Source organism: Lipotes vexillifer, unplaced genomic scaffold, assembly GCF_000442215.2.
Source record: "Lipotes vexillifer unplaced genomic scaffold, Lipotes_vexillifer_v1.1 scaffold230, whole genome shotgun sequence".
In the NCBI taxonomy this organism is placed as follows: domain Eukaryota; kingdom Metazoa; phylum Chordata; class Mammalia; order Artiodactyla; family Lipotidae; genus Lipotes; species Lipotes vexillifer.
Window position 1 is genome coordinate 5,325,681 of NW_006775143.1, and position 24,763 is coordinate 5,350,443.

The 24,763-nt window shown below is 53.3% G+C and overlaps 1 protein-coding gene across 4 annotated transcripts in view; it reads right to left on the bottom strand.

Annotated features, from left to right (window-relative positions):
* RGS3 (regulator of G protein signaling 3) overlaps positions 1 to 24,763 on the bottom strand; it is a 132,287-nt gene that overhangs the window by 58,487 nt on the left and 49,037 nt on the right. For 3 of the 4 annotated variants that reach the window (XM_007449741.1, XM_007449739.1, XM_007449740.1), the window contains 4 exons: positions 24,622 to 24,705; positions 19,236 to 19,347; positions 12,993 to 13,036; positions 7,051 to 7,173 (listed from right to left, as the gene is read on the bottom strand). In XM_007449741.1, the coding sequence (XP_007449803.1) occupies positions 7,051 to 7,173; positions 12,993 to 13,036; positions 19,236 to 19,347; positions 24,622 to 24,705 (363 nt within the window). Of the gene's footprint in view, positions 1 to 2,675; positions 2,784 to 7,050; positions 7,174 to 12,992; positions 13,037 to 19,235; positions 19,348 to 24,621; positions 24,706 to 24,763 lie in introns of those variants that run through there. The other variant, XM_007449742.1, reaches the window with a different exon arrangement.

Sequence of the window (24,763 nt, forward strand, 5' to 3'; positions counted from 1 at the left end):
GATTTATGTGGAGGGAGGGGCTCGGCCATGTTTCCCGTGATTATGACTTTCAAATGCGATTTCAATGCGTTCATCATCCTGGACGTCTGGGATGGACTGGGCCTCTGAGGAGCAGTGGCCACCCGGTCATATTTCATCTTCTCGAGCCCATGGAGCCAAATTAATTGTCTCATCGATTTGAGAGGCAGAGCAGCAACGGCGCTGTGGCTCACAACAGTCACTGGGAAGATGGGTCCAGGGCCCTCCAGGAGCTGATGTCTGCTTTCCCAGCAGCCAGCCAGGTCTAGGACCCTGACGGGAGCTTCTGCTCCACTCAGCAGCTTGTTGGGACAAGTTAGAGGAAAGTGCTGTCCCCAGGGCTAAGTGCCACGTTCCGAGTCTCCGTCTCCCTGCTGCCAGAGCTCCCCCGTCCTCTGCACCTGTCTGGTGGACAGAGGTAGGTCCCCAGGTCCGGGAGAGAAAAGCTTGCTGTCTTCCCAGACAGGCAATTCTCCTGTGCCTCACACTCCCCTTAATGTCATTTTGTAAGGGAATCAAATGAAATCATGGTGCAGCTTGCTGTCTGTGCAGACTCAGCTGCTCAGCCGCTCAGAATTAACCCTGCAGGCAGAGTCGCGGCTGATAGACACTGAGGACCACTTGTCCCACTTCAGGCCCAGGCTATTCCCCTGCTGGGCAGGGCATTGGGCTGATCCCGTTAGATTACTGATGCGACGTGTCTGATCTTTCCTAGGCTGGGAGGAGGGGTGATCCGTGGGAGGTAAGGGGCAAATTCTCTTCTGGGCCACCCTTCTTAGGGGTCAAGTAGCCAAAGCAGCTGAGCAAACTCACCAGGGCACAAGACCCCTCTCTAAAGACACGGAGAAGCTCTTAAAAGACACAACACGGAGTGTCCAAGCTCCAAGGGGACTTCTCTAAACTGAAGCCCAGCCTCTCTGACCCCCTTTCTATGCAAATGACCCTGATCCTACACATACCCTTTGTGTGTGAGCTATGTCTGTGCAGTTAGAGAAGGGTGTGAAAGCTGCCCAACGCTGGGCTGCACCAGAAGATGCAGCAGGCGGTGAGCAGGCTGCGCTCTAATCGCTGCCCCCATGTAGGCCTTTTGTCGGCCTCATGGCAGGACGGCCTCCTCTGAGCGTGCTGAGCCTCACTTAGCCCCAGTCCCTGACCCTCAGGAGCTCTGCAGAAAGCAAACCCAGTCAGTTTCCAGAGGGCTGTGTTCACAGGATGGAGGGACAGCATAGGCCACCCCTGCTGAGGCTGGGGGGCTGTGAACTTGACCACCTTGGCCAGCTGAATCACCCATAACTCCCAACTCCCAGGGACATTCTCAGAACTCAGCACTGGTCCCTACCCAGGCCTCACCAGGAGGGGGCTCTGTGAGGAAGGCCCCATCCTTACATGCATCCACTGAAAGAGTGAGACACAGTGGAGGATGAGGGTGAGAGTGGTGGAGGGACAGGAAACTCTCTCTTCTCATCGCAGAGCCTCCCCTACCCGAGGGTCTGGGCATTCACATACCCACCTCCCCAGACATCATCCAGGACGGGCCACCATCACCCATCACCTGGAGGACTGAAGGGACCCCCCCCCCCAAAAAAAAAACCTGATCTCCTCACACCCACTTGGGCCCCTCCTTGGGTTCTCTCATCGTCTAGAAATGTCCCTGAGATTCTGTGACTCCCTTTCTCAAAAGCCTTCAGTGGCTTCCCACTGTGTCTCAAATGTAATCAATACAACATTAACCACCAAAGCCCTGTACGATCTGGCCCCCACCTACTTGGTCTTCCCCCTCACTACGCTCCAGCTCCAACGGCCTGGCCTCCGTTCCTCCAGCACGTCATGCTCCTTGCTATCTCAGGTACTCTTCGCAGGCTGTTCCATCTGTCTGGAAAATTCTTTCCAAAGTCCTTGACTGGCTAACTCCTTTCTTGGCTTAAAGGTTATGCTCTTCCCCTCTCCCACCCCACACCCACACACAGCAATCTCTAATAATATTCTCTCTTAAAGGAATCCTTTCTTTTCCTTCATAGATGATCACAGTGTGTAATCCCGTGTGTATGTGTGTGTGTGTGTGTGTGTGTGTGTGTGTTGGTGTTTATGTAATGCTCTCTCCCCTACTAAGACTGAAACCTTGATAAGAGCAGAGACCATGTCCCTCTCATTCTCCATAGTATCTCCAGCTCCTAGCCCAGAACCTGGCATAAAGTAGACTCCCTAAAAATATCTGATGAATGAAGGAATGAACGCATGAGTTCGGATGAAAGATGAGTGAATGGGTGGAGATATCTTCTGGCAGCAGCGGATCTTGGCATTGTTCTCCATCAGGGCTGACCTCTCCCAACTTCTCCTGCTGCCCCTGAGGCAGGCGCTGGAAGCACTGGTAGCCCAGATGCTATTTCACCTCCTTCTTCCTTGTAGGGAATAAGCTTCTGGGTCTTCTCCATTTGGGACTTTCTGATCCAGTCCGCATCTGCCCACAGGGCCTCTCACACCACTGTGGTCCTTCTGACGCCAGTCCACACACCCGTGGGGCCATTCCCTTCGGATGACCCTAGGCCCACCATCTTGGTCCTCCGTTTTGGGTCCAGCTGAGGTGAGGTTACTGTGTGGTAGGGGATGCCCAAGAAAGAGTTAAGTTGCCAGAAGCAGAGTCCTGCCCTTGGGTTTGCTCAGCCAATCAGAGTCTGTCCTGATGAGGTAAAGCTTCTATCCTGGGTAGCATTGGTTGAGTTGGCCGGCCCCATCTCCTGCTGGAGAGAGCCATAAGGGTGCAGTTTCTGTGGAACCAGACAGAACTGGAATTAGCTTGCTGTCGACTCGGGCCAGGGCTGCCTGACTCCGGGACCTGCCCCTGCTGCTTTCTAAGGTGCTCAGATAGACCCTGGCATCTCCAGGGCCCCATCTCTAGCTGCCCTAGTGGAGATGACGAGGTGGCACGCACTCTGGTGTCACACCTGGGAGAAGTCTTACAGCCAGGGCACACCCGGGAGGCCTCAGTTTCCCTGCCTGGTCCCAGGAATACAGCAGGTGGCTACCAGGAAGTGACATGGAGCAGTCGTTAACGTGTGCTCAACGCGGCAGCATTCAGCTTCAATAAACAAGGTCACTAGATGAATCTTCCTATATAGACATAACTTTAATAATAGTAATAATTCACAGAGTTCTTCTTGTGTGCCACTTTGCTAAGCGCATTACATGAGTTTAATCCTCACGAGAACCCTGTTCATCCATCTACTTTACTAATGAAAATCTTGAGTCTCAGAGAGCCTCGGTGCCTCGCCTGAGGTCACAGAGCGGTAAGAGCTCACGCCTCCCATATCACTCGCTATGTTATTTTTTGAAACGTCTGTTGGCGTATCGGTCTCCACCGCTGGACCGCAATTTCCCAAGGAAAGAATATGACAGACTCACCCGTGCATTCCCAGCACTGAGCTCAGGGTGCACCCCGAGAAAGGTCCATTGCCCAGGCCAGCGCTGTGCATGTGGTGGGAGCTCGTGGAGGTTCACTGACAATGAATGTACAGCCAGGAGTCCTCCACCCGCCCCCATAAAGGACCTAAACTAAGTGTCTGGCCCACAGCAGGCATTTATTTCTATATTTGATTGAATGACCAACACAATATGCATTTGTCTCTCCCTATTAGCTTGGCCTTAACAGCCACAGGTAGGACCACCTGTGAGTTATTCTAGATCAGCAGCGTGGCAGCGTTCCCCACGGCAGGGAGTTTAGTAGAAGTTGTCCCAGGTGGAAGAAGACAGGTAGTTTCCCTCCAGGGATAGACGATGAAGCAAGAAAGCGGGCAGAATGCTGATGAGGAAGAACGGGGTGGTGAGAAAAAGGAAGCTGGGAGAGGAGAGGAAGCCGGCCACTTATTTCTAGAGTAAGAGGGAGCACGCAGGCCCACCTGGAGCAGCCTTCCACCTGCCGCGGTCAGCCAGGAGTGAGCCGGAGACAGGCAGTGGAGCCCCAGAGACGGGATGCAGTCGGCTGCTGCCTGTCTCATTGTGTCCTTGCCCCAGCCGGGACCCCAACACTGCAACCCAAGGTCACAGGCACAGCACAGAAAGCCTATGTCTGCCCCTCTCCCCCGACAGGAGGGGAGTAGACCTGGCCCCTAAGGGCAGCGCACTTCTCAGGCAATCAAGTTATACAGAAATCTTGGAGAACTGGACGACTCCAGGTCCTCAACTTTCATGAGAATCACAAAGCTTGAAGAGCTGCGAAGAGCCACCTGACCAATGCATAGATGGGACCGCCATGGCGGAAGCGGTTGCCAAAGGTCACACAGCAGGGAGTGGCACACCTGCCTCTCTACTGTCCTTTGAAGCCATCTTCCTCCAATTCCCTCTGTCTTTCCCCAGAAGCATTTCACGTTCAGGGCATATCACATTTATCATGTTTTGCAAATTGGGGAAGAACTTTTGCATTTTTTGAGATGTTTGAAGAATCCCACATTCCAAGTGTCAGCAAACACCACTGAAAGGAACAGGGTTGAGAAGTGGCAGCACAGGAGTTTGGGGAGCTGCTTTGCAAAGCCCTCTTTCCCCAGAGAGGCACTGGAGGTGGGCAGACAAGGAGTGGCTTAGGCATTGGTTTCCATTCTGCAGCAGAAGGTGGAACAGTCTCAGAACAAAGAAAAGGCGTTTAAAAAAAAAAAAAAAAAAAAAGGCACGCTCCTCAGTGAGGTCTCAAAACAGATTTCAGGCAGAAGTGTTCTGCTTGACCAAAGCAAGAAGCCAGTGTCCAAGCTCTGCTTGGCCTTCCCTCTTCTCTCTCCCCTGGAGGACAGCAAGCCTAGTAAAAGGGCTGTGGCCCAGCCCTTGGCAAGGAGGTTCACAGTCACCTCGGAGGCAGCCAGGACCTGATGGAGCTGAGCGCAGGTGGATGGCCTGTGCCGGTTGGACAGCCACCTGGGCCCGGTGGTTAAGGTTTTTTTTTTGCTGAAGCACTTCTGGAGCCATACAGGGCTGGAGAAAATCCTCTTTACGGGGACTTCTCTCAGGAAGCATGCTGCAAGCGACTAGAAGGAATGAGCTGCTATGACTCTTCCAGTGGGTGTTATGGGAGTAGGGAAGGTTGGGCAGCGAGATCCCCAAGGGGCCTGCCTAACAAAAAGTGGTTACTAAGTGCCTTTCAAGGAGCGTGGGCCAAGTGGGGTGTGCCGGCTGGGCAGGGCCCGCTCCCAGGTGAGGGGCAATCCTGAGGCCATCCCAGCGGTCAGGCCCTCCGTCTTTTCCCTCCTCACGCCCAACACAGAGCTTCTCCATTAAGCACACGTTTAAAGAGTTTTGATTTGAAGACGCGTCCAGCCGTTGCCTGCCCATGCTGCCCATATATCTTGGCGTGGCCCGGAAGCCAGGCCCCAAACCCTCGGGCCCTTCCAGGGTCAGTCAGCCAAGCCCGCAGCCCTGCGGCGACCAGCGCCAGAAACCCAGACTACCTTCAGTCACTCAAACTGTCCCCCTCATCCCCCAACTGAAGGTGGAGAGACTCCCCAGGGCGTTGAGAAGGCTGTTGCCAACACTCTCCAGAGCCGGCAAACTCTGAAGCTGAGGCAGAAAGAACTTTTTCCCCAGATCAGGAGGAGCTAAGCCTAAAACACAAGAAAACTGAGGAACACAAGTGCAAGCGTGCCACATCCCAGCGGCCACCCCAGTGAGGAGGAAGTGGCCTGGTCTCTGATTGTGACCGACCCAGGATCAAGGGGGCCAGGCAGCCTACAGCCTTGGCAAGTCTCCGTTGAGGAGTAGAAGCTGAGACTGGGAACCAGCCAGCGTAGCAAGAGCACCTACTGAATACCAGGCACTGTGCTATGAACTGTGTATGCACTGTCTCATTTAATTTGCACAACAACCCTTTGGAGGAGAAACTACTATCCCCAGATGGGGGCACCAAGGCACAGAGTAGTACAGTGACTTGCCCAAGGTCACCCGCCAGCCAGCAGCAGAATGTGACTCGGAAGTCCGTGCTGTGCCCGCTGTCCTCCCTCATCACAGTTATTCTTGCCCCTGGCAAGTGTAAAACAAGATAACTGTCGAGTCTGAGATCACATAATTCTCAGACACGCGCTATTTGAGGAGCTGCCGTCCACCACCACCCCACCAGCAGGGTCTGCGCAGCAGCCTCTTCCCCACCTCCCATCCTCAGCAGCCTGCCCCACTGCCCCGTTGGGCTACGTGTGCATGGCGCGCAGGGCAGCCCTCAACGCAGCAGGAAGAAGCACGAGGCCTGCGAGCTGACCAGCTGGCACTCGCTTTCCTTTACCCTCTTCTCCCTGGTTCTGGCCAACCAACTACCACGGCTCCCTCTGCAGCAAATCAGACCAAATCCCAACACGGCCAACACGTTCAGCAAGAGAAGGGACCTGAGTGGCTCACAAATGGGGGAACACAACTGTGCCTCGGCCTGGCATCCGGGGAACCAAGGGGAAGGCTGTAGTCCAGCTCCGATCCCAACGCCCTCCACAGGCACGGGACCAGCCGAGGGGGTGCCTGCCCCAGATCAGCTTCAGCTGGGAGTCTCTAATCTTCCCTGATGCTCCAGCCGGCCGGCTCCCAGTCCCCAGAAAACTCCACTTGGCTCCACCCAGCCGTGGTCTGCATCGAACCGGCACGGCTTCTGCCGCAAACGTCCCCTCCCAACTATGTCTGCTTCGGGCCAGTGTTAAACACCAGCGAGCTCACCGTCCCTGGGCACGGCCTACACCCAATAGCAGAGGGGGACCGCTTGCCAGGCAGCAGCCGGGAGGCCGGCCTGAACTAGACCTTGCCATCGGCAAACTAGAGAACAGAACCGAGAATTGATGGGTCGTGCTCCATTTGGCTCTGTCGCTCTACCTGAGCACCGTCAAACTCGCTCAGTAGATCCCGTGACACGCCAAGGGGGAGAGTCGTTCGAGCACAGGCCTCCTTGCCAAGAGCTTGCTGCCCAGATCCAAGTCCTAAGCCAGGGCTGGTCCCAAGCTCAATTCGGAGGCTCAAGGGTGTAGGCGGGCCGAAGGGGAGCCAGGCAGCCAGGGCTGTGGCCACCAGCGAGGCCCTTACCTTGCCCTCAGGGGACGGAGCCGCCAGCTGTTGCTGCTTCGCAATGTTCTCCGACAGGCACCAGCACACTCTCTTCTTCTGCTCGTGCGAGTGAGCTTCCAAGGTGAATAAGCACTCTGCCTTCTGATGTCAGGGGAAACAGAGAGAGGGGCATTCAGCACTGCTCCCTGGTTCAGGGGCTCCCAGGACCAAGCCCAAGCCCATCCCTGGGCTCCAGAGGGTGAGGCTGCAGCAGGGAGGGGAGTGACCGCTAAAAGCCACAAATGCACACTAATCCCCGGTGACATCGAGGCAGCTAGACGAGCAGGGAAGCTGGCTCAGGGGCCAGCTGGCGAGCCGTGTGCCCACGGGTTGGGGAAAGGGAGGGAGGCAGTGGTTCCCAACACAGTGGAGTTCTGTGGAGAGCCACCGACTGCGATGGTGAGGTCACCCCCGGGGACAGGCAGCACAAGGCAGCAGCTGGGGGAGCACGTGGGGAACCCAGAGGGCCAAGGTCTCCGCCCCTCTGATGCTCTACGGAGCCAGGACCCCTCCCCGGGCTCACAGAACCCCTCTCCCCAACCTCAGCACACTCATCTGATCACAAGGCCAAAGTTAGATGGGTGCCCAAACAGCGACTCGGTCCCTTTGGAAAGTCCTTGGGGAGCAGTTGTGTGGCCTTCTCCAGCCCCACTACTGCCTGACACGTGAGCTGGGTCTGATCAATGACTGTTCAGTTCAACTGAGTGCAAGTCTCTACCACTGCTATCATTTAAATCTCACTTTGCTATTTAACCTTGTTAAATGCTGCAGTCTTGTCTCCCCAACTAGACTAGAAACTCCCTCTAGGAAGGCCTTTTTCAGCCGGGCCTAGCACAGTGCTTGGCAAGTGAAGGCCTCAGTAAGCTCTGGCTCCCTGGAGGGACTTCTGGGATGAGGTCAAATCCAGGCCAGCTTACAGGCACCAGGGAGCAGCTGGGACCCAGGAAGTCGGCCCCGCCCCGAAGGAGTCAGAATGTGCTGGGGGCGGGGAGGGGCGGGACAGCACGCCCAGTGTTATCATCCTCTCCAGGACGCTCTTAGCAGAGGATGGCTAGCTCTTTCTGTCTCCGCTGGAATTTGATTATAACCCCACAGGGCTGCGATTAGATGAACTCATCCAGGGAGCTAAGAGCGTGAGCCGGATGGATTGGAACAGAGAAAAAGACAGTGTTTCTACACAGTCCTTCCTTGTTTTGCAGTTGGACAGGCCTGGTTTGAATCCCAGCTTTGCCACTTCCTAGCTGTCACCTCAGGAAAGCCTGTAAAATGGGAATGACAGTGATATCACCTACCTCCCAGAGCTACTGGGAGGGCAAGCAATAACCCAGGCCTCAATAAACAGCAGCTATTGTTGTTATTAGTACTAAATTTGTTTAAGAAATATTTATTGAGCACCTATTTTGTGTCAGTGACTGTAGTCAGTGACTACAGTCACTGACACAAAATAGGTGCTGGTCCCTGGGGATGAAGAGGGAGATAAGAGAGACTGAGTTCTTGCCCTCAGGATGGGGGCAGAGACAATAAACAATTAAACAATGTAATTACAAATTGTGGAAAGGCCAAAAGGGAGAGGTCCTATCTGAGCCTGACAGACGGAGAAGGCCTTTCTGAAGGGGCAGCACTCCAGCAAAGGCTGAACGAGAAAGAGCCAGGCAGGAAAGTGCTAGGGAGAAACTGTTCCAGGCAGAAGGAACAGCAAATGCAAAGGCTCTGAGCTGGGGTGGTTATCAGCATCATCTAACAGCATTTGGGGACATAGTCTACCTGCCATCAAACCCAACCCTCAGGGATGCTCCCCTTCAGGGAAGGGCCACCCCCCATGCTAAGTGTTCCCAGGGTGCCAGCCATTCCTTTCCAGCCCCAAAGTGCTCAGAAGCCGTTCTTCCTAAAAGCATCAGAGGAGAGAGGGAAGAAAGCCCCACCTCTTGGTTTCAGGGAACTGAGTGGATGTGGTGAGGCAATCCTCCCACTTAATAACCGATTCCCTCCACTTCCCAGAACCCCCAGCCCACTGCAGGGGAAGGACACACCCAGCAAAGACCCCAAGATGCTCCAGGGAGAAACCAGGTGGGGCAGGAGCTGACTAGAGGGCCCTCTGCTCCCTGTCTCATTGTGTTGCCCCTGCGAGGGGAGAGTTGGGGCAGGGACTGTGGTCCCTTCCCGCTTGGAAAGGCCATCACTCCACAAATCTGGTCCTGGCCCGAGCCTCCCAGGCCTGCCTCTACCTTTATCTCCCTGAGCCCCAACTTCCTCCTCTCTTTCTGTTCTGAAGCAGGATTCTGCCTTAATAATAATTCCCTTGATCTAAGTATCAATTTTAAAAGGCACCTTCCCATCCATGATCTCAAGAAGGCATCTGAGGCACCAAGGACCTAACCCTAGGCCTGGCTGGGGGGTGGGGCTGGCTGTTTTAGACGGGCACACATTTTGGGGAGGGCCTTGCTCCCAAGGCTCCTCTTTAAGTGTTGCCTAAAGTTTTGGAGGCTGGCCTGGCCAAGAGAGGGAGCATGGAGACAGCTCCCTCCAGGGAGGCTGAATTCCCATCTGCCTAAATCTGTCTAAATCAGGGGCCCCCACTGTCTGCCTGGCTGTCCCTGCATGTGAACCGTCTCTCTTGGTCCACTCTGTGATCCGACTCATCAGTTTCAACACTGATAGACACTGTGCCCTCAAATATCAGGCTCCAAGGTCAAGGTTGTAAGCTGCCCTGAAAGCATCCTCACGAAACTCACTCAGAGGCAGGGCTTCCTTGACTGCAGCGTGGTTAGCTAAGCACAGAGCCCGCCAGACGCAACAGCACTGGGCCCAGACCTCTGCATTCAAACATGAGCATCCCCAAATCCAACTAGAAACATGGCTCCCCTTGCCTTCTTTAAAACCCCCATCTTGCCTCAACCTCCTTCTTCCTGAATTAATATTATCCTTGTAAAAACTAAAACCTCAGGGCTTCCCTGGTGGCGCAGTGGGTTGAGAGTCCGCCTGCCGATGCAGGGGACACGGGTTCGTGCCCCGGTCCGGGAGGATCCCACATGCCGCGGAGCGGCTGGGCCCGTGAGCCATGGCCGCTGAGCCCGCGCGTCCGGAGCCTGTGCTCCGCAACGGGAGAGGCCACGACGGTGAGAGGCCCGCGTATCGAAAAAACAAACAAACAAACAAAAAACCTAAAACCTCTTCTACTACAATTTACGTTTGCTCACTTGCTGTGACAGATGTTCTCTCATTTTATTCAATTCTCTCAGTGGCCCAATGACATAGGGAGGAAGGAAAAACACAGCTGTTACCATTTTTCAGATGAGAAAACTAAGGCTCAGAGAGGTGAAGTCAGCAGCCCCAGGAGGTCTCAGGAGAGGAGGGATTCAAAGTCTGTCTTCCACCTCCTCCAGAGCCTTCGATCTTGCCTCATTTGTTTAACAGCATATGTACATTACAAAAAAATGTGAGATATTCTTCTTAGCTTTTATTTTAAAGGATCAATAAATCATTGGTGATGTCTCTAATGGAGAGTAACTGAATATGAAAAGCTCTCCCCGTGTTAGGAAGCTGACAGAAATAATAGCTACCATTTATTGAGCACTCGCCGTGTGGCAGGTTCTGTGCTAAGTGCCTTGGACACAGTATCTTACTGAATCTCATTTGATCGTTACAACAACCTTACAAGGTAGGACTCATCAGCCTTGTTTCAGAGATGAGTATGTGACTTGCTCAATCTTGGCAGGGCCAAGATTCCAATCTAGGTCTTCCTAACCCCAAAGAGCAGACTCTTAAATTAATGGAGCCAGGATCAAATTCCAAGTTAGCGGATGGTCCCTGACCTGTGTGGCCTTTGACCCGACGCCCCTGGTACAGCCAGTCGTGGGCTGCATCTGTCCCATGGATTTGTAGGGGCTGAGGGACACCTGTCCAGGGAAATAGAGGCCGCAGGGCCAAGGACTGCTCAGAACAATCCCACCCACTTGATAACTAACCAGGACCTACTGCTGGGGAACAATCAGAGCTGCTGCCCCCCAGGCAGTTGGGGCTTTCTCAATGCAGAGTGGAAAACCGTCCCCAAATCCTGACCCTCTTGCCCTGCCCTGGTTCTTCTCTGGACACTACCTGCATGTTAGGCAATGAAGAGAAACCACTTGCTGGGAGTTCCAACTAAGACGTGAGTCTGGGGTTCCCCATGAGTTCCAAAACCACTGTTGTCAAGCCTATTCCAGGCCACAGGGCAGGCAGGGATCTTGTCTTCCCTGTGATACAGACATGCCTCTCGTAAAGAGCAGCCCATTAAGAGAACAGGGGGGCTTCTAGCTGCCTGTGATCTTCAAACACCCAGCCCCTTGGGGTCAGATCACCTGACACTTTACTGAAATAAAAGGTCCCAGATCAATATCCCTTCATCAATCTTTGGAGGGGTAGGAGGTCACAGCTCCCTGGAAACCAAGGAGCAGAAGTGCTTTTCTCTGGGAAAGATAACCCCAGCCTGGCAGGAAGCTGTCTTGGCATTAAAGAACCTGGAGCCTCATTTCAGGCCCCACTGGAGAGAACTGGAATCCAGGTGGGTGAGGCTGGGGAGGTAAATGCTCTGACTCTTCCCAGCCTGCCTCACAGCTTCTCCTAAGCTGCTCGCTCGGCTCCGGGGAAATGAACTCACACCGGCCCTGAAGGGTCTCCACCAGCTACTTCCTGTGCCCGGTGGGGATATGCTGACACAGGGGAGGACATCAATGCCTTCTTGGACCTCGAGTGGCCATTCTAGGCTGCCAGGGTCCCCGGCTCAGCTCCGACAAGGTCCACTGTCCTTTGGACTCCCTGCTGTCCCCTGAAGCTAACTTCTCATCAACTGTCTTGTCCTCAGGGGTCTGTGTTCACCCAAGGGACTCGCCTGAAGCCCTGCACCTCCTATCTTAGCCAGGAACTGAAGGAATGATTTTCCAATCACAAACAACATGCAAATTCCTTCTCCAAATGGTGTACTCCTCTTGGCCAGCCAGTGTAGACCAGGCCTCACCCATAACGTGTGGCCAGTGTAGATTCTCCCACAGAATAGGCAGTTTCCCAGGACTGTTACTGAGTAAGACAGACTAGCAGAAGCAGAGGGAAGGAATGGGTCTAATAAATCCCTGCTTGGAACTGATAGCAGACTCATATGAGCAGAGGTACAAGGCTGGGATTAGAAAATTTGCTGAAAATTGAAAAAATTTGTATGGCTCAGTGGCTCTCAACTTTTTCATCACCAAGGCCCTCTTTGATTAAAGCCCTGGTAATGATATTTTATCTCCCAAACCATATCAAGCAATAAGCTGCTTGCCCCCATTTTTCACAGCAAAGGCACACTGTCTAGCTGAGCTTCTAATCAGACTGAGGTAACCAGTCTTAAGGAATTGAGGAACATCAATCACACTGAGTGGGCGTCACTCCAGCCCAAAACATAGACGCTAGATGGTTTCTTTCACCTGTATTCTCTGGCCCAGTTACCTTCAGGCCTTTTGAAACATTGACAAGACCCTGCAGGAGGGGACATAGGTGGTACCTTCTAGAAAGAGGAGGAAGGAGGTGGGCACAAGAATCAGGGCACTCTATAGAGGAAGGACTACCAAATGAATAGGGTGATGCCTGGCTCTCAGGCCACACCCTCACTGTGACCCACTGCAGGGGCTGGAGACCAGGAAGTCCTAAGCAGGAGACCACAGTTTCCTTCTGTCCCCTCTAAGCGCCTTCATGTCCACTGCTATTCTACACAGAGGTAAGAGACACAGGGGCAGGGGTTGCTGTTCCCATTCCACAGAGCAGGACACTGCCACTCTGGACCTGCCAGGAACCACTGCAGGAGTTGGTATGGAGGCAGCGTCAGATCCTGCACTAGAACCTGGCCCAACATCTTCCTTCAAGCACCAGGACACGGATCTCTCTCCTCAGATTCAGGGGGAAGGACTCACCTCTGCTAGATACAGCACACAGAATTTCAGGTCTTCTGAAGAACCTTTGAGGGAACAAAACGTAAGACTTGCTTTAGAATTGGTTACAGAGTCTCGACTGTTTGCCTAAGCACAGCCAGCTGTCTCACCCAGAGGGCTGTGTGTGGTACTTCCTGTAAAAAGAAGAACAAAGGGGCAGGGAAATCTCTGGAGGAAAGCCCACTTAATATCTAATTAGGTTGAGATACAGCTGTAAGGCCTTTGCCTGCAGGTCAGCCTGACCCAAGGTATACTGAGCTCTCACCCTATGAGAGGTAGCCAGGAGCACCCTCTGGGCATCAAGCAGTGGGGTACAGGGAGCTGTCATCCATCCCAGGAGGCCTCTTCCTTTCCATGCCCCCTGCGATGAGGGACATGGAGGCAGCACACACTTGGGTTTTCTTTTAAACACTCCAACTGCCTTTGCCATTTTGAAATTCAACAAGGAGCCACCCAGGAATGCATGGGCTATGCAGGGGGATCCCCAGTCACGGGCTGGGTGGAGCCCAGAGATGGCTTCCCACCCCAGGCCCAACCCCTCAGTGTGTTTTCCTAGAGCCTTCTCACCCCTGGTCTAGAATCCCAAACTCAAACACTCACCAAACCCTCTCCACCTGGGAGGCAGCTGGGAGGGCCTGTCGGCCACTCCCCGCTCCTCCAGCAGAGAAGCTGAGGTGGGATACCTACCCTAAGGCAGAAGATGATTTGGTCAGCCTGCTGCAGAAACACAAGAGCCAAGAGATGACCCACAGCTGTCAGGGAAGGCTTCCTGACAAAAGGGGGACCCTTCTGAACTTGAACTCAAGATGCGAAGAGAGGGCACTCTGGGAGGTGGGAACAGCACGGGCAAAGGCATGGAGATGGAGAAGCACAAGTTGTGCTCAAGGGATGGCAACTGTGAGGAAGCCCCACCTCCTCCTCCAGGTGGCCTTCCCTGACTGCTGCAGGCTGCTCCTCGGAACCTGGCAGCACTCCCCGTGGGCCACTCATCTGAGCACAGGCCAGGGCTGGTTAGGAACTTCCCGTATTTTAAGCATTCAACCTCACCAGGCAGGTCATCCTTTTTGAGGGAAGCAATCATACAGCACATATAACGGCAAACACTTAAACTGCCATAGGGCTTTAGAGTACCCAGTGCTGTGTGCCAACCACAGCGCCAAATGTTTCATGTGCATAAACTCGACACTCACGACAACCCCTATGAGGCAGGGGTTATTACCATCCATGATTCATGTGAGAAAACTGAGGCACAGGGGGTGAGTAACATGCCTCAGGTAGAAGGGGGAAGAACCCAGATTTACACCCGGGAAGCCTGGTCCCAGAGCTCACGCTCCGAACAACTACACACCTGCCTCTCAAATGCCCACCACGTAGGCCCTACCCAGCCACCTGTCCCCTCAAGGAAACAGGACTAGTGCTGGGCTCAATGCAGAAACCTCAACATACACTTGAATCAAAGAAATGTCAAAAAAACCCAAAATGCATTGCAAAGTAAAGGTGGCAAGGGAAAAACAGAGACGGTGGGTCAAGCCTATTCCTAAGAAAAGTAGTGAGTGAGGTCCTCACGTGGTTGGAGGCCAGGCCCCCTCGGAGCAAGCATATGGGCAGTTTCCTGGGCAAATCTATCCCTAAGGCCAGGGATGTCAGCCAGAGCTAGATGAAAATAGCTCATAAGTAAATGGGGGTTTGCTTTGGAATTAGAATAAATCCTTCTGCTTCTCCCCACCTAGAGATGGCTTTGGCGGGCAGGGGGCAGCCCTGCCTAAGAAGTCCATCGTGTTTAAGAAACCTCTAATTTCAAAGCTTCTGCCAGTTCCTTGCATTGCTGAGGGTGGAGACAAGGGGAGGTGGTTTCTTTTGTTTAAGAAAACACACTGGGACGTTTCCTTGACTTTCCAGAAGCAGACTTTAGTGCCAAGGGAGAAACAAAAAGATCTGTGTAAGAAAATAACAGAATTTTGGGTTTTAGAAGCTGGCAGTGAGAGAAGAGAAGGTTCTAGAAGGGAGGGGAAAGCCAGGTAGATGGGAGCCTCAGGGAGACAGGAGGCCAAGGTTGGGGGATGCAGCCTAGGACATGTTCCCAGCGGCGAGGGATCGCTGATGGATCGCCTTGAAACTTTTCTGTGCCGTGACGCCCCAGCATCGCACCCCTGCGTTACTGCACACCTTCACTGAAATCTGCCTCATGTCATGGCCTCGTGCTGGCAGCACTGTGGGAGTAGGACAGAGTGGGGGCAGCGCTCAGCATGGCTCAGAGCCTCATGAATAAGGACAGCAAGGCTCAGGAGCCAAGGGCACCTGTAAGGAGCTGTAGCTGCAGAAAAGGAGGCTGCAGCGTGGCTGACCCGGGAGAGAAACCTCAGCTCCACCAGAAACCCTTCCAAAACACTGGACTGGGCTGTGGACTTTCCAGAGTGTGGAAACAGGGGCAGCTGTAAAGGAAAAGGGACAGTGAGGCAGCACACATTCGGGCTTTCCATCCAACACTCCAACCACTTTCACCATTTTGAAATTTAACGAGGAGCCATTTGGTTCCTGGGTGAACCCTCTTTCCCACCAAGGAATGTGGGCCATGGACCATGGGCTATGCAAGGGTGATCCCCAGTCATGGGCTTGGGGGAGCCCAGAGGTGGCTTCCCGGCCCAGGTCTGACCCCTCTGTCATTTTCCCAGAGCCCTCTCAAGCCTGGTCTGAGATCCCCAAATCAACCAGTTACCAAGTCCTCCCCACCTGTGAGACAGGCCAGGAGGGCTGTTGTCCCCACCTTCCAGATGCAGAAACTGAGGCCCAGGGAAGGAAAACAACTTGCAGAAGGCAAGCAGTGGGCAAGTGACAGAGCTGAGACTTGAACCCAGGACTGCCTGCCTCCAAAGCCTGTGTTCTGACCACTGTGTCACACTTCTGTCCCTCTCCCGGTTTACTCATCTGTCATTTCACCTGGCCATGTGCTCCGGAGGTGGGAATGTATGTGTCTCTTCCTCTGTTTTCACCCTGGTGGCCAGCACTGAGGTGGGCTCTGAGGAGGTGCTCAGAAAATGTCAACCGACTAAATTTAACTCCAAGTGTTCCAGCAGCCTGGACCTAAGCAGCTGAGTTTCCAGGATGGGGCGCCTGGGCTCCTCAGGGTGGATGGTGAACCCAAGAATCAGCTGGACATTTCCAGGCCATCCTGAGAGACCACAGCAGGTCAGGAAGACACACTGTGGGTGGGATACTGGCCACCCGGGAGGCAGAAACACAAAGAACAGCAAAGCCAGTGGGCGGCAGAGGCAGGAAGAGACCACAATGGGCCCCGGCTGACCGGAGATGTCCCAGTTGTTAGCGCCAGCTCTCCGCCTGTTCCCATTACACTGCCATTCAGCCCTGCTGAAGCTCAGGGGAAGCTGGGCAGGAGGAGGGTGGGCAAGGTTTAAGTGGCCACCAGCCGGGAGCCCTGAGGGAGGAGTGCACCCCAGCCCCCAAGCTGAGGCCACGCTTCCCAATCTCCCTTGGGTCCTACACTCATTCACCCAACAGTCATTGGGCACCCACGATGTTCTGTGCCCGTGCCCAGCCCTGGGAGTAGGCTTGGCCAGCAGAGCCAAGCACGCATCAGGCATGTCACACAAGGGGGTCCATGGTCCCTGGGTGGGGCAGATCCTCCTCGGCCAGGGAACTGCCCTCGCCAGCCCCAGCCTGCAGGAAAGGCTGGGTGTGCTCCTTGTTCACCATCTTCTCTGCCTCAAACTGAACTTTCTGCACATGTTGATTTGAAAGAGACAAGAAACCTTAGGAGTCATGAGCAATGTTAATCAGAGACCATCCTGCCAAGAGGAGCTCTAGCTGAGGCCCCAAATGCATCTCTTAAAAGCCTCGCTCAGGCCCTTGCTGCTGCAGCGAGGCTCTGGGGGTGCGGGGAGGCGGGCAGGAGTGCGGGCGCCAGGACTCAGGACACCGGGTCCTGCGGCTCCAACTCCGACAGCTGGAGAGGTGGTCACTGGATTTCTGCAAACCCTGGGACCCCCAAGGCTGTCTCAGGGAGCAGGGGCAGGGGAGGAGGCAAGGGCTCCCCACAAGTGCCTGAAAAGACATCTAAGCATTGGAATGTGCACCTTGAGTGCTCAGTGTTTCTGAGCCATTGCCTTCACTCCCAGCAGCTCCTTGGCTCCATGGAAAGCCACACTCGCTGTGTTTGCTGACTGACACTGCTGGAGAAAGGCAAGACAGTTCACACCAGAACAACGGCCCGGCCAGCCAGGACAGGCGCGTGCATACACACACACGCACACACACGCGCGCGCGCACGCACACTTGCACGCACACACACACCCTCACGTGCCAACCCAGTAGGCTCCAAGGGCTGTGGTCATCTCTCCTGAGCAGTGCTGGTCTTAGCCACCCACAGTCTCCAGCCCCAGGAGGCCATGCCCGCACAGGCTGGCGCTCACATGCGACCCAGCACACGGGAGGTTTCTCTGCCACGCCCCAAGGCCTCACGCCACCCACTCTGACCAGCCACCACCCAGTGGAGGATGGTGCTTACCCTGCCTCTCACTTCAAGCCTTAGGTTGGGGCCTCCCAGAGGGGAAGATCCAACCAATTCCCAGCGGACTCCCCGCACCCGGGCTAAGGGTGGGGACCAGACAAATGAGCACTGTCCAGCTTCTCAGAGCAACCTCGGGGTCCACGTGGGCATGTCAGGTCTGGGAGGGAACACACTGGACGGCCCAAGCCTGGTTTCACAGTCAGAAAATCCGCAGCCCAGAAAAGGGAGAAAGGAGCAGCTGAAGCCACACCACACGTCAGCAGCAAAGCCGGCCCAGGGCCTCACGCCCCCAGCTACTGCCCTCAGCTCTTCGTCTGCCCTGCCGCTCCCAACCGGCACCCAATGCTCAGCCAGTTTGAAAGCCCTCTTCCCCCTCCCTCCTTTCAGCAGGAGGCTGAGCTGCCCAGGGTCCTGGGCTTGCAGGCCCCAGACTTGTGTGATGAGCCTGACTTGTGTGATGGTTCTTATAATCAATCAGCCTGTATTACCAAGCACAGACGCCCACCAGCACCCCTCAAATCTGACTGGGTCCTAGATAGTGGGAGCTGGGGGTGGGCAGGCGTGTGAGTGCATGTGTGTGCAGAGGGGTGGGAGGGACGGGAGAATGGGTGTGTAGGGGAAGCTGGGCGTGAGGGACAGAGGGAAGGGCAGGGCAGCGGGGAAGCCAAGGGCAGAGTCACTGTAGCTCTCGCCCGCCCGGCTCCCGCAGGTACTGGGGGGCTCCTTGGAATGCCAGGATCTCAGCTGAACTTGCTCAGAGGGCTGCTCCTCCCCATGACCTTGGTCAGGCCCAGCCCACCCTGCAGGGGAGGCTGGCCCCAAGCAAGGTGACTTGCTTTTTCCCCTCAGTGGGCACAGTGCTCAGTGGGCAGGAGAAAGCCAGAGGCAGAGAAGGAGAAGTTGTAAGTGACTTCCTGTGGGGCTGCGAGAATGGAGGTTCTCACACGCCCTGGGTTTCTAAGGAGGAAGAACAGCGGGGGCACCGAGCACGCAGGCCGGGTTTGCAAACAGGCAGGAAGTTTTCCTGGAGCAAAACCCGTCAAAACAGAATTCTTTCACTGGGTAATATTTTCCTCCCTGCCCCTGTCACCCATGCTCAAACAGGTCTGGTGTTGTTTTCATAATCTGGGAGAGGAAATTGAGCCCCTTTCAGCAGAGACCTCAGGCGCCAGACCAAACCACTCGACAGATACTCCTGCTGGTTTCCCATTCCCGAGTGGAGGGGAGGGCACCGTGGCAAGTGTGGGGTAGAGACTCGCTTCACCCTCCCACGTGCTCCTGTCCCGGATGTGTTGCCTGGGCACACAGTGTGGGTCAGCCATTTTGCATAAATGACCTAATTTAATCTTCACAAAAACCTTCTGAGATACTATTGGTGTCCTCACTTACACATGAGGAAACAGACTCAGAGAGGTTGAGGAACTTGCCTGAGGTCACACAGGTAGTGAGGGGCAGAGCCAAGATTTGAACACAGGTCTGTCTGAAGCCAGCGCTTTTCCCACTCCACTCCCAAGCCTCCCTGAAACCTCACTGGAGAGAAGCCTCCCGGCAAAGCTCAGGGTGTATGGGCCCTGGCAGCCTAGGCTGGAACGCCAGTGTCTGAGAACCAGACCTAGGGGCACACATCCCATCCATGCTGCCCAGAGCAGGACTCAGGGAGAGTGCAGAGGGAGTCCAGGGCATCTCGGGCATGCACTCACCTTCCTGCAGCTTCACGCTCTGGAGGTAGAGGGGGTTCCTCAGGACGTTGCAGCGGCCTGGCTCATCCTCCTTGGTGAAGAGCAGCAGGTCAGAGTAGGCAAACAGCGTCACCTGCACAGGGAGAGAGCAAACAGAGCTCGCTGTCCTGCTGTCCCAGAGGCCAGAAGCCACAGCCTCCCCTGGGAGTCCAGGTAACGAGTCTCCATCATCTCGGGCATAACCAGGAGCAGATGCTCAGCGTGGCCTAAGCCAAGGGCAGAGACCTGACCTGCAGTCAAGACTGCCCTTTTGCCTACTCCTCACAGAAGGAAAAAATAACAGAACAAAAATCAGCCCTCATCCTCATTCTCCATGCCTCCTGACGGCCTCTGCCAGCCTCTCAACAGCCCGACACCCCACAGGCCCACCTCTCTGACCAAACGCCTCTGGAATCTCCAGCCCAGTGCCCTTGGCTTGGAGCCACGCTTGAGCTGCAGGATGTGCCACATTTGCTTGCATTCTCCTCTAAATGTCCAGCTGAAAGAGCACTGGGCTTGGAGTCAGAAGTCAAGGCACCTGTCCCACTAAGTAGCCATGAAAACTTGGTTAAGTCTGCTGAATCCCTTCTGCCTCAGTTTTTTTTCATCTGTGCAAACAGGGGGGAACGTCCCTGCCCAGCTCCCTACAGCCTTCTTTCACAAGGTCTGTGTAGACAGTGAATTTGAAGCATCATGCAATGTGAGTATTCTTACCAAATTCCTTGTAGATAATTTTAACTGCATTCATGCACAATCAGTTCAAGAAAAAGCCAGTTACTTATGCTCCAACACAGACATGCACAGAGCTTTTATCTCTTTTATACACTAGCTGCTCCAAAAATAAAGGAGAAAGATATTTTTAGACATTATAGGTAAACCATCAGGCATGCTCAGCATATTTTTATGCTAAAAAAAAATCCACTTGATCCTCTAATGCCAGTAAAGATTACACTGTTCTTTGTTTTGTAAATCCTGTGGTGGCCTTTAGTCAAAAGCAATAAAAAAAACCCTATTTTAGATTCTCCGAAGAAAACAAAATATTATTAATTTTGTGGAATTCCCTTTGAGGTGTCAAAATCTGACATTTCATCTCATCTGGGGTAAGAAGAGTCCGCTGGAAGGTCGGCATGCACTACGAAGGGCCACGGTGAGTGTGTGCTGGGTTGTTGACAAAGTTTAAAAAGCCAGCGTGCTGACATTTAGCTGTCAGACTGTTAAAGATGACCTAACAACTCCACCTCTATGACTCTAGCCTATAGAAATACTTACAAGGACATATAAATATGAACATGTAGGGATGTTCTCAGCATTACAAATTTTTGTAATTTTAAAAAAGAACATAAACACCCATTAAGAGAGGATGGATAAACTAAATTATGCTACCTTCATGTGGTAGAATTTTATGCAACTATTGAAAGAATAAAGTAGAGCTATGTGGGCAGAAATGGAAATCTATCCATCATAAATCAAAATAGTGCAATGCCCAAAAAATACCTAGCATATAATTCAACTTCGTAAAACCAAACTGTAAATCTGTCTGTATTTGTACATCTTTTAACGTCTAAAATACTCATCACAGTCTTCACTGTGGCTTGACTTTATACATTTCTGTTTAATTTGCATTAGTTTGTAATGAGAATCTGTTACTTTTATAATTTAAAAATACATAAGTGTTTTTCAAGGGACTACGTGGCACACAGAGGTTTGAGGGAATCTGGGCCACAGAGACGATAGGGGGCATTCTTGAGCAGGAGGCATTCAGGGGCTCTGGCTTATCTAATGGGGACCAAACACAAGGGCTCCTGAACCCTGGGCTGGAAGGCATCCTGGCAGTGACTCTCTCTAAACCCCTTCCCATCACAGCCCTGACCCAAAATAGTCCACAGAAGCCTCCATTTACTGAGCACTTACTTTCTGCTCAGTGGATCCTCACTTGTAACTAACATCATTGCCCTCATGTATGGGTGAGGACCCTACAGCACCGAGAGGTTAAGTGACCTGTCCAAGGCTACACAGCCAGATACCACTGCCCAGGTCTGGATGACCGCAAAGCTCTCACAATATGGTGAGGTAGTAATGTGCCTACAGTTGTCCTGTCCCTGAATGTGAAAGAATCCAAGCAGGGACCAGAAAAGAGGAACAAAGGAGACAGAAACATGAAGTCAAGGGAAGGGAAGAAAATGATCTCAGAGTTCAGAAGGAGTTTAGGGGTTGGTTGTCTGAGGAGAAGACTTCAACGTCCAATGAGCGGAAAGGAGAAGGCTCTACACTAGGAGAGCACAAGACAGACCCTCAGGCTCCCCTGACCCACTCAGTGGGAACCAGGAAGTGGTCTCTGGACTCACAGGGAAGCTGGCAGGGGAAGCGTCAGAGGAGATAGTGTGTCAGGAGCCTAAAAATTCAAAAAACAACCCAGGCCCAGAGAGGGCTGGATGGATGGCAAGTGGAGAAGAGGCACGAGCAAGGTGAGAAAAGACCCAGGTCGCTGCTCTGGCCCAGATCCCCAGAGCTGAGAATGTGGTCTAGACAGGAAGTGATTAAGGCCTGAACGAAGAATTTCCCCAAAAGCCGGGTCAGGGAAAGGACAGAGCTGCTGCACAGCGGGAGACAGGGCAGAGAGGCGAGGGTGCCAGAGGAGGGCAGGTGGGCCCCTCTCCCGTCTCACCAGCACCCTGCAGGCCTCGCTCCCCGCAGGAGCCACAGCAGCCCGCAGTGCAGTGACGCCCATCTCCACAGCCCAGTTACCTTCTGCTTCCCACAGCAGGCCCTGGGGGCCGCCAGCTGTCTTCCCCACACTTGTTCCAAGGACACATCTGTTTTCCCAAAGGCTCGAGAGTCGAGGAATCGCTTGGTTAGGAAATCCTTGCGACTTGAAGGACCACTAATCCCGCGTGGTCCTAACCAAGCTTCCTCAGAGGAGTCTTGCCTGAGGGCAGGGTTTGCAGCAAAGGCCTTGGTGCCCAAGCAAACGGTAAACTTAATGAGTCGGTGTGTAAAGTGAGGGCATGTCTGTCTTGTGCCCCATAGGACTCCTGGAACCTCCAGCACAGGGCCTGGCTCCATCGTAGATGCTCAGTAACCATTCTTTGAACGTAGAAATGAGTCCGTACCAAAACGCTGATTTGATCTCAGGGCACATTAATCAAGTTGATGACTTCCGGGAGGGCGTGTGATGAGGGCAGTTCACGGTGTGGGATTGGATCAGCTCACGGAGCATGCCCAGAGAAGAGAAGGGACACCAAGCCAAGGGGGAACATTCCATGAACATAGATTTCTGTCGAGCACCAGGGAGAACTTTCTACAATTTAGGGCTCTCTGGTAATAGAACCACTGCCGGGAGGGCTCCCTCAGCAGACTCAAGAAGAGGCTGGAGAACGATCAGCTGGAAAGTTACAGGGAAGCAATTAGAATGGATGGCTCCTGAGGGCCCAGCCACGATGCGATTCTCTGAACTTCTCCAAACCCCTCTTGAATTGGTTTATATTTTTGGCCTGAATAACACGACAGGTTACTAACAGCCACATATTTGCTTCCTATCATATTTCAAGAAAAAGAAATGCATTATTTTTCCTTGTCTTCAAATCATTTCTTTCAACCGTCAAAAGGGGTCTCTTAGTTCTAGGGCTCCAAAGACCCACTAGGCAAAGAGCTTTTGGACAGATTTTAACTATCATCAGGCCCTGGTTTCAGCTTATGTTTGTTAGTTTGTTTTTAAACAAACACACCAGAGCCAGCATGGGATGCTGGAAAGAACTGCTGAGCCAGAGAGATCCCAAGTGCTAACCATGGCTCCATCTTTTAGAAGTCTTGAGACCCTCAGGTCCTAGTAAATCTCACTGGAGCCTCAGTTTCCTCATCTACTGAGTAGGGACAAATGTGCCTCTCCTCGGGAAGCTGTGAGAGTTAGCTGGGATCAAGAATGGAAAACTTGCACAGTGAGGATAAATAAAAAGTGCTCAAGGTTTGCAGGCTTAATGGTGAGTGAGTAGGGGAAGAAAAGAGCACATTGAGACATATGAATGTATTCCACAGTGGCTGCCATTTCTAACTGCCTCCTTCTGAGTCTTGTGAGTTTACAGCCACACACCTCAGGTTTCTGACCTTGGGCTACCTGACTGAGCTCCACCACACACTTATTCACCAAGCATAGCTCCAAAGGACTTCTCGTTCCTAAAGCCCAAATCCCCCGCAACGGATGAAGTTTTACTCCCACAGAGGCAATTCAGAAGTTACGCCAAGGTTCTTAAGAAAGTTCCCGAAGAGGAGGTCCAGAAATGTGGTAAGCAACGCCAGTGTGGTAGAAATAATCCTGCAGTCTCCCCAGGGAGCGCCCCTGAAAGACAACGCTCATTTGGAAAATATGAGTTCTGGTCTGCTTGTTTCACAAACAAAACAAAAGCAGCCTGCTTTAGTCACAGCTAAACAAAATGTCCCGGAATGCTGAGGCTGAAAGGGCCCTTAGAGATCAGCTGACCTCAGACCCTGCCCTTGTTGCCTCAAACACACACACACCCCACTGTTCCGATGGGAAGACTGAGGAAGAAGGAAGAAGTCGTAAGTGAACCAGCCGCAGAGCAAGAGCTGGCTACATGTCTTCTGCCTCCAAGTTTCCAGATCTTTCCACCACCCCAAGCTGTCACTCAACTCAGCCAAGCCACACTACCAGCTCTGAATCAGGGCCTGATTGGAGGCAAGCCCCCTACCCTCTCTTCAAGGCTCCCAGGTAGCCCACTCAGACCCCAGAGCTCCAACCTCTGTTCCCAAGTAGATTTAAACTCATGAGACTGAGCCGGAACCTGGCCAGCTCTGGGGATGGTGTGGGTGAATGAAATGCCCCCAGTTAGAGATAAGCCGGGGCCAGCTCCCTGGGTGACCTACACACCCAGGTCTCTGTTGGCAGAGCTAGAGCCCAAAGAGAGATCACAGACTTATCCCTCAGGAGAAGATTTTGGATTTGGGTTAATATACACCCGAAAACCCAGGTAACGGGTGCTCTTCTAAAATTCTCTTTGGCTAACAGCTTTATCTTCTCACCCACAAAGTCATTCATCACAGCTGGGGTGAAATGCCATCTCTCCTGCTCCTTAGAGGAAGATGGGAGAAACAGTGGAACGTCATTAGGTGTTGGGAAAACTCTCTAACCATCAAAGATGCACTCTATCGCTTTGAGAGGTGGCAAGTTCCCTATCACTGGAAATATACCAAAAAAAGCTGGGTAGCCATTTGGTAAAGAGGGCATGGAGGCCTTTTCCGGTCTTTTCTACCCCAATTGTACAATTCTGAGACCATCAGGAAGAGAGGAAAGTTAGGGGCCTGGAGGATGGCTGATGAAGCCCACCAGAAACCCCACCAGGGAAATGTGTCTTACCTCGGCAGCCTTGTTTCTCCCCTCATACAGCAGCAGCTCCTCCGACAACAGGAGGGTCCGGGCAGGGTTACAGAGATCTAAAGGCTGAAAACAAAGAGGACAGTTCAAAGAGGCCTGGTGGCAATGGGGGGGAGGGGGAGGG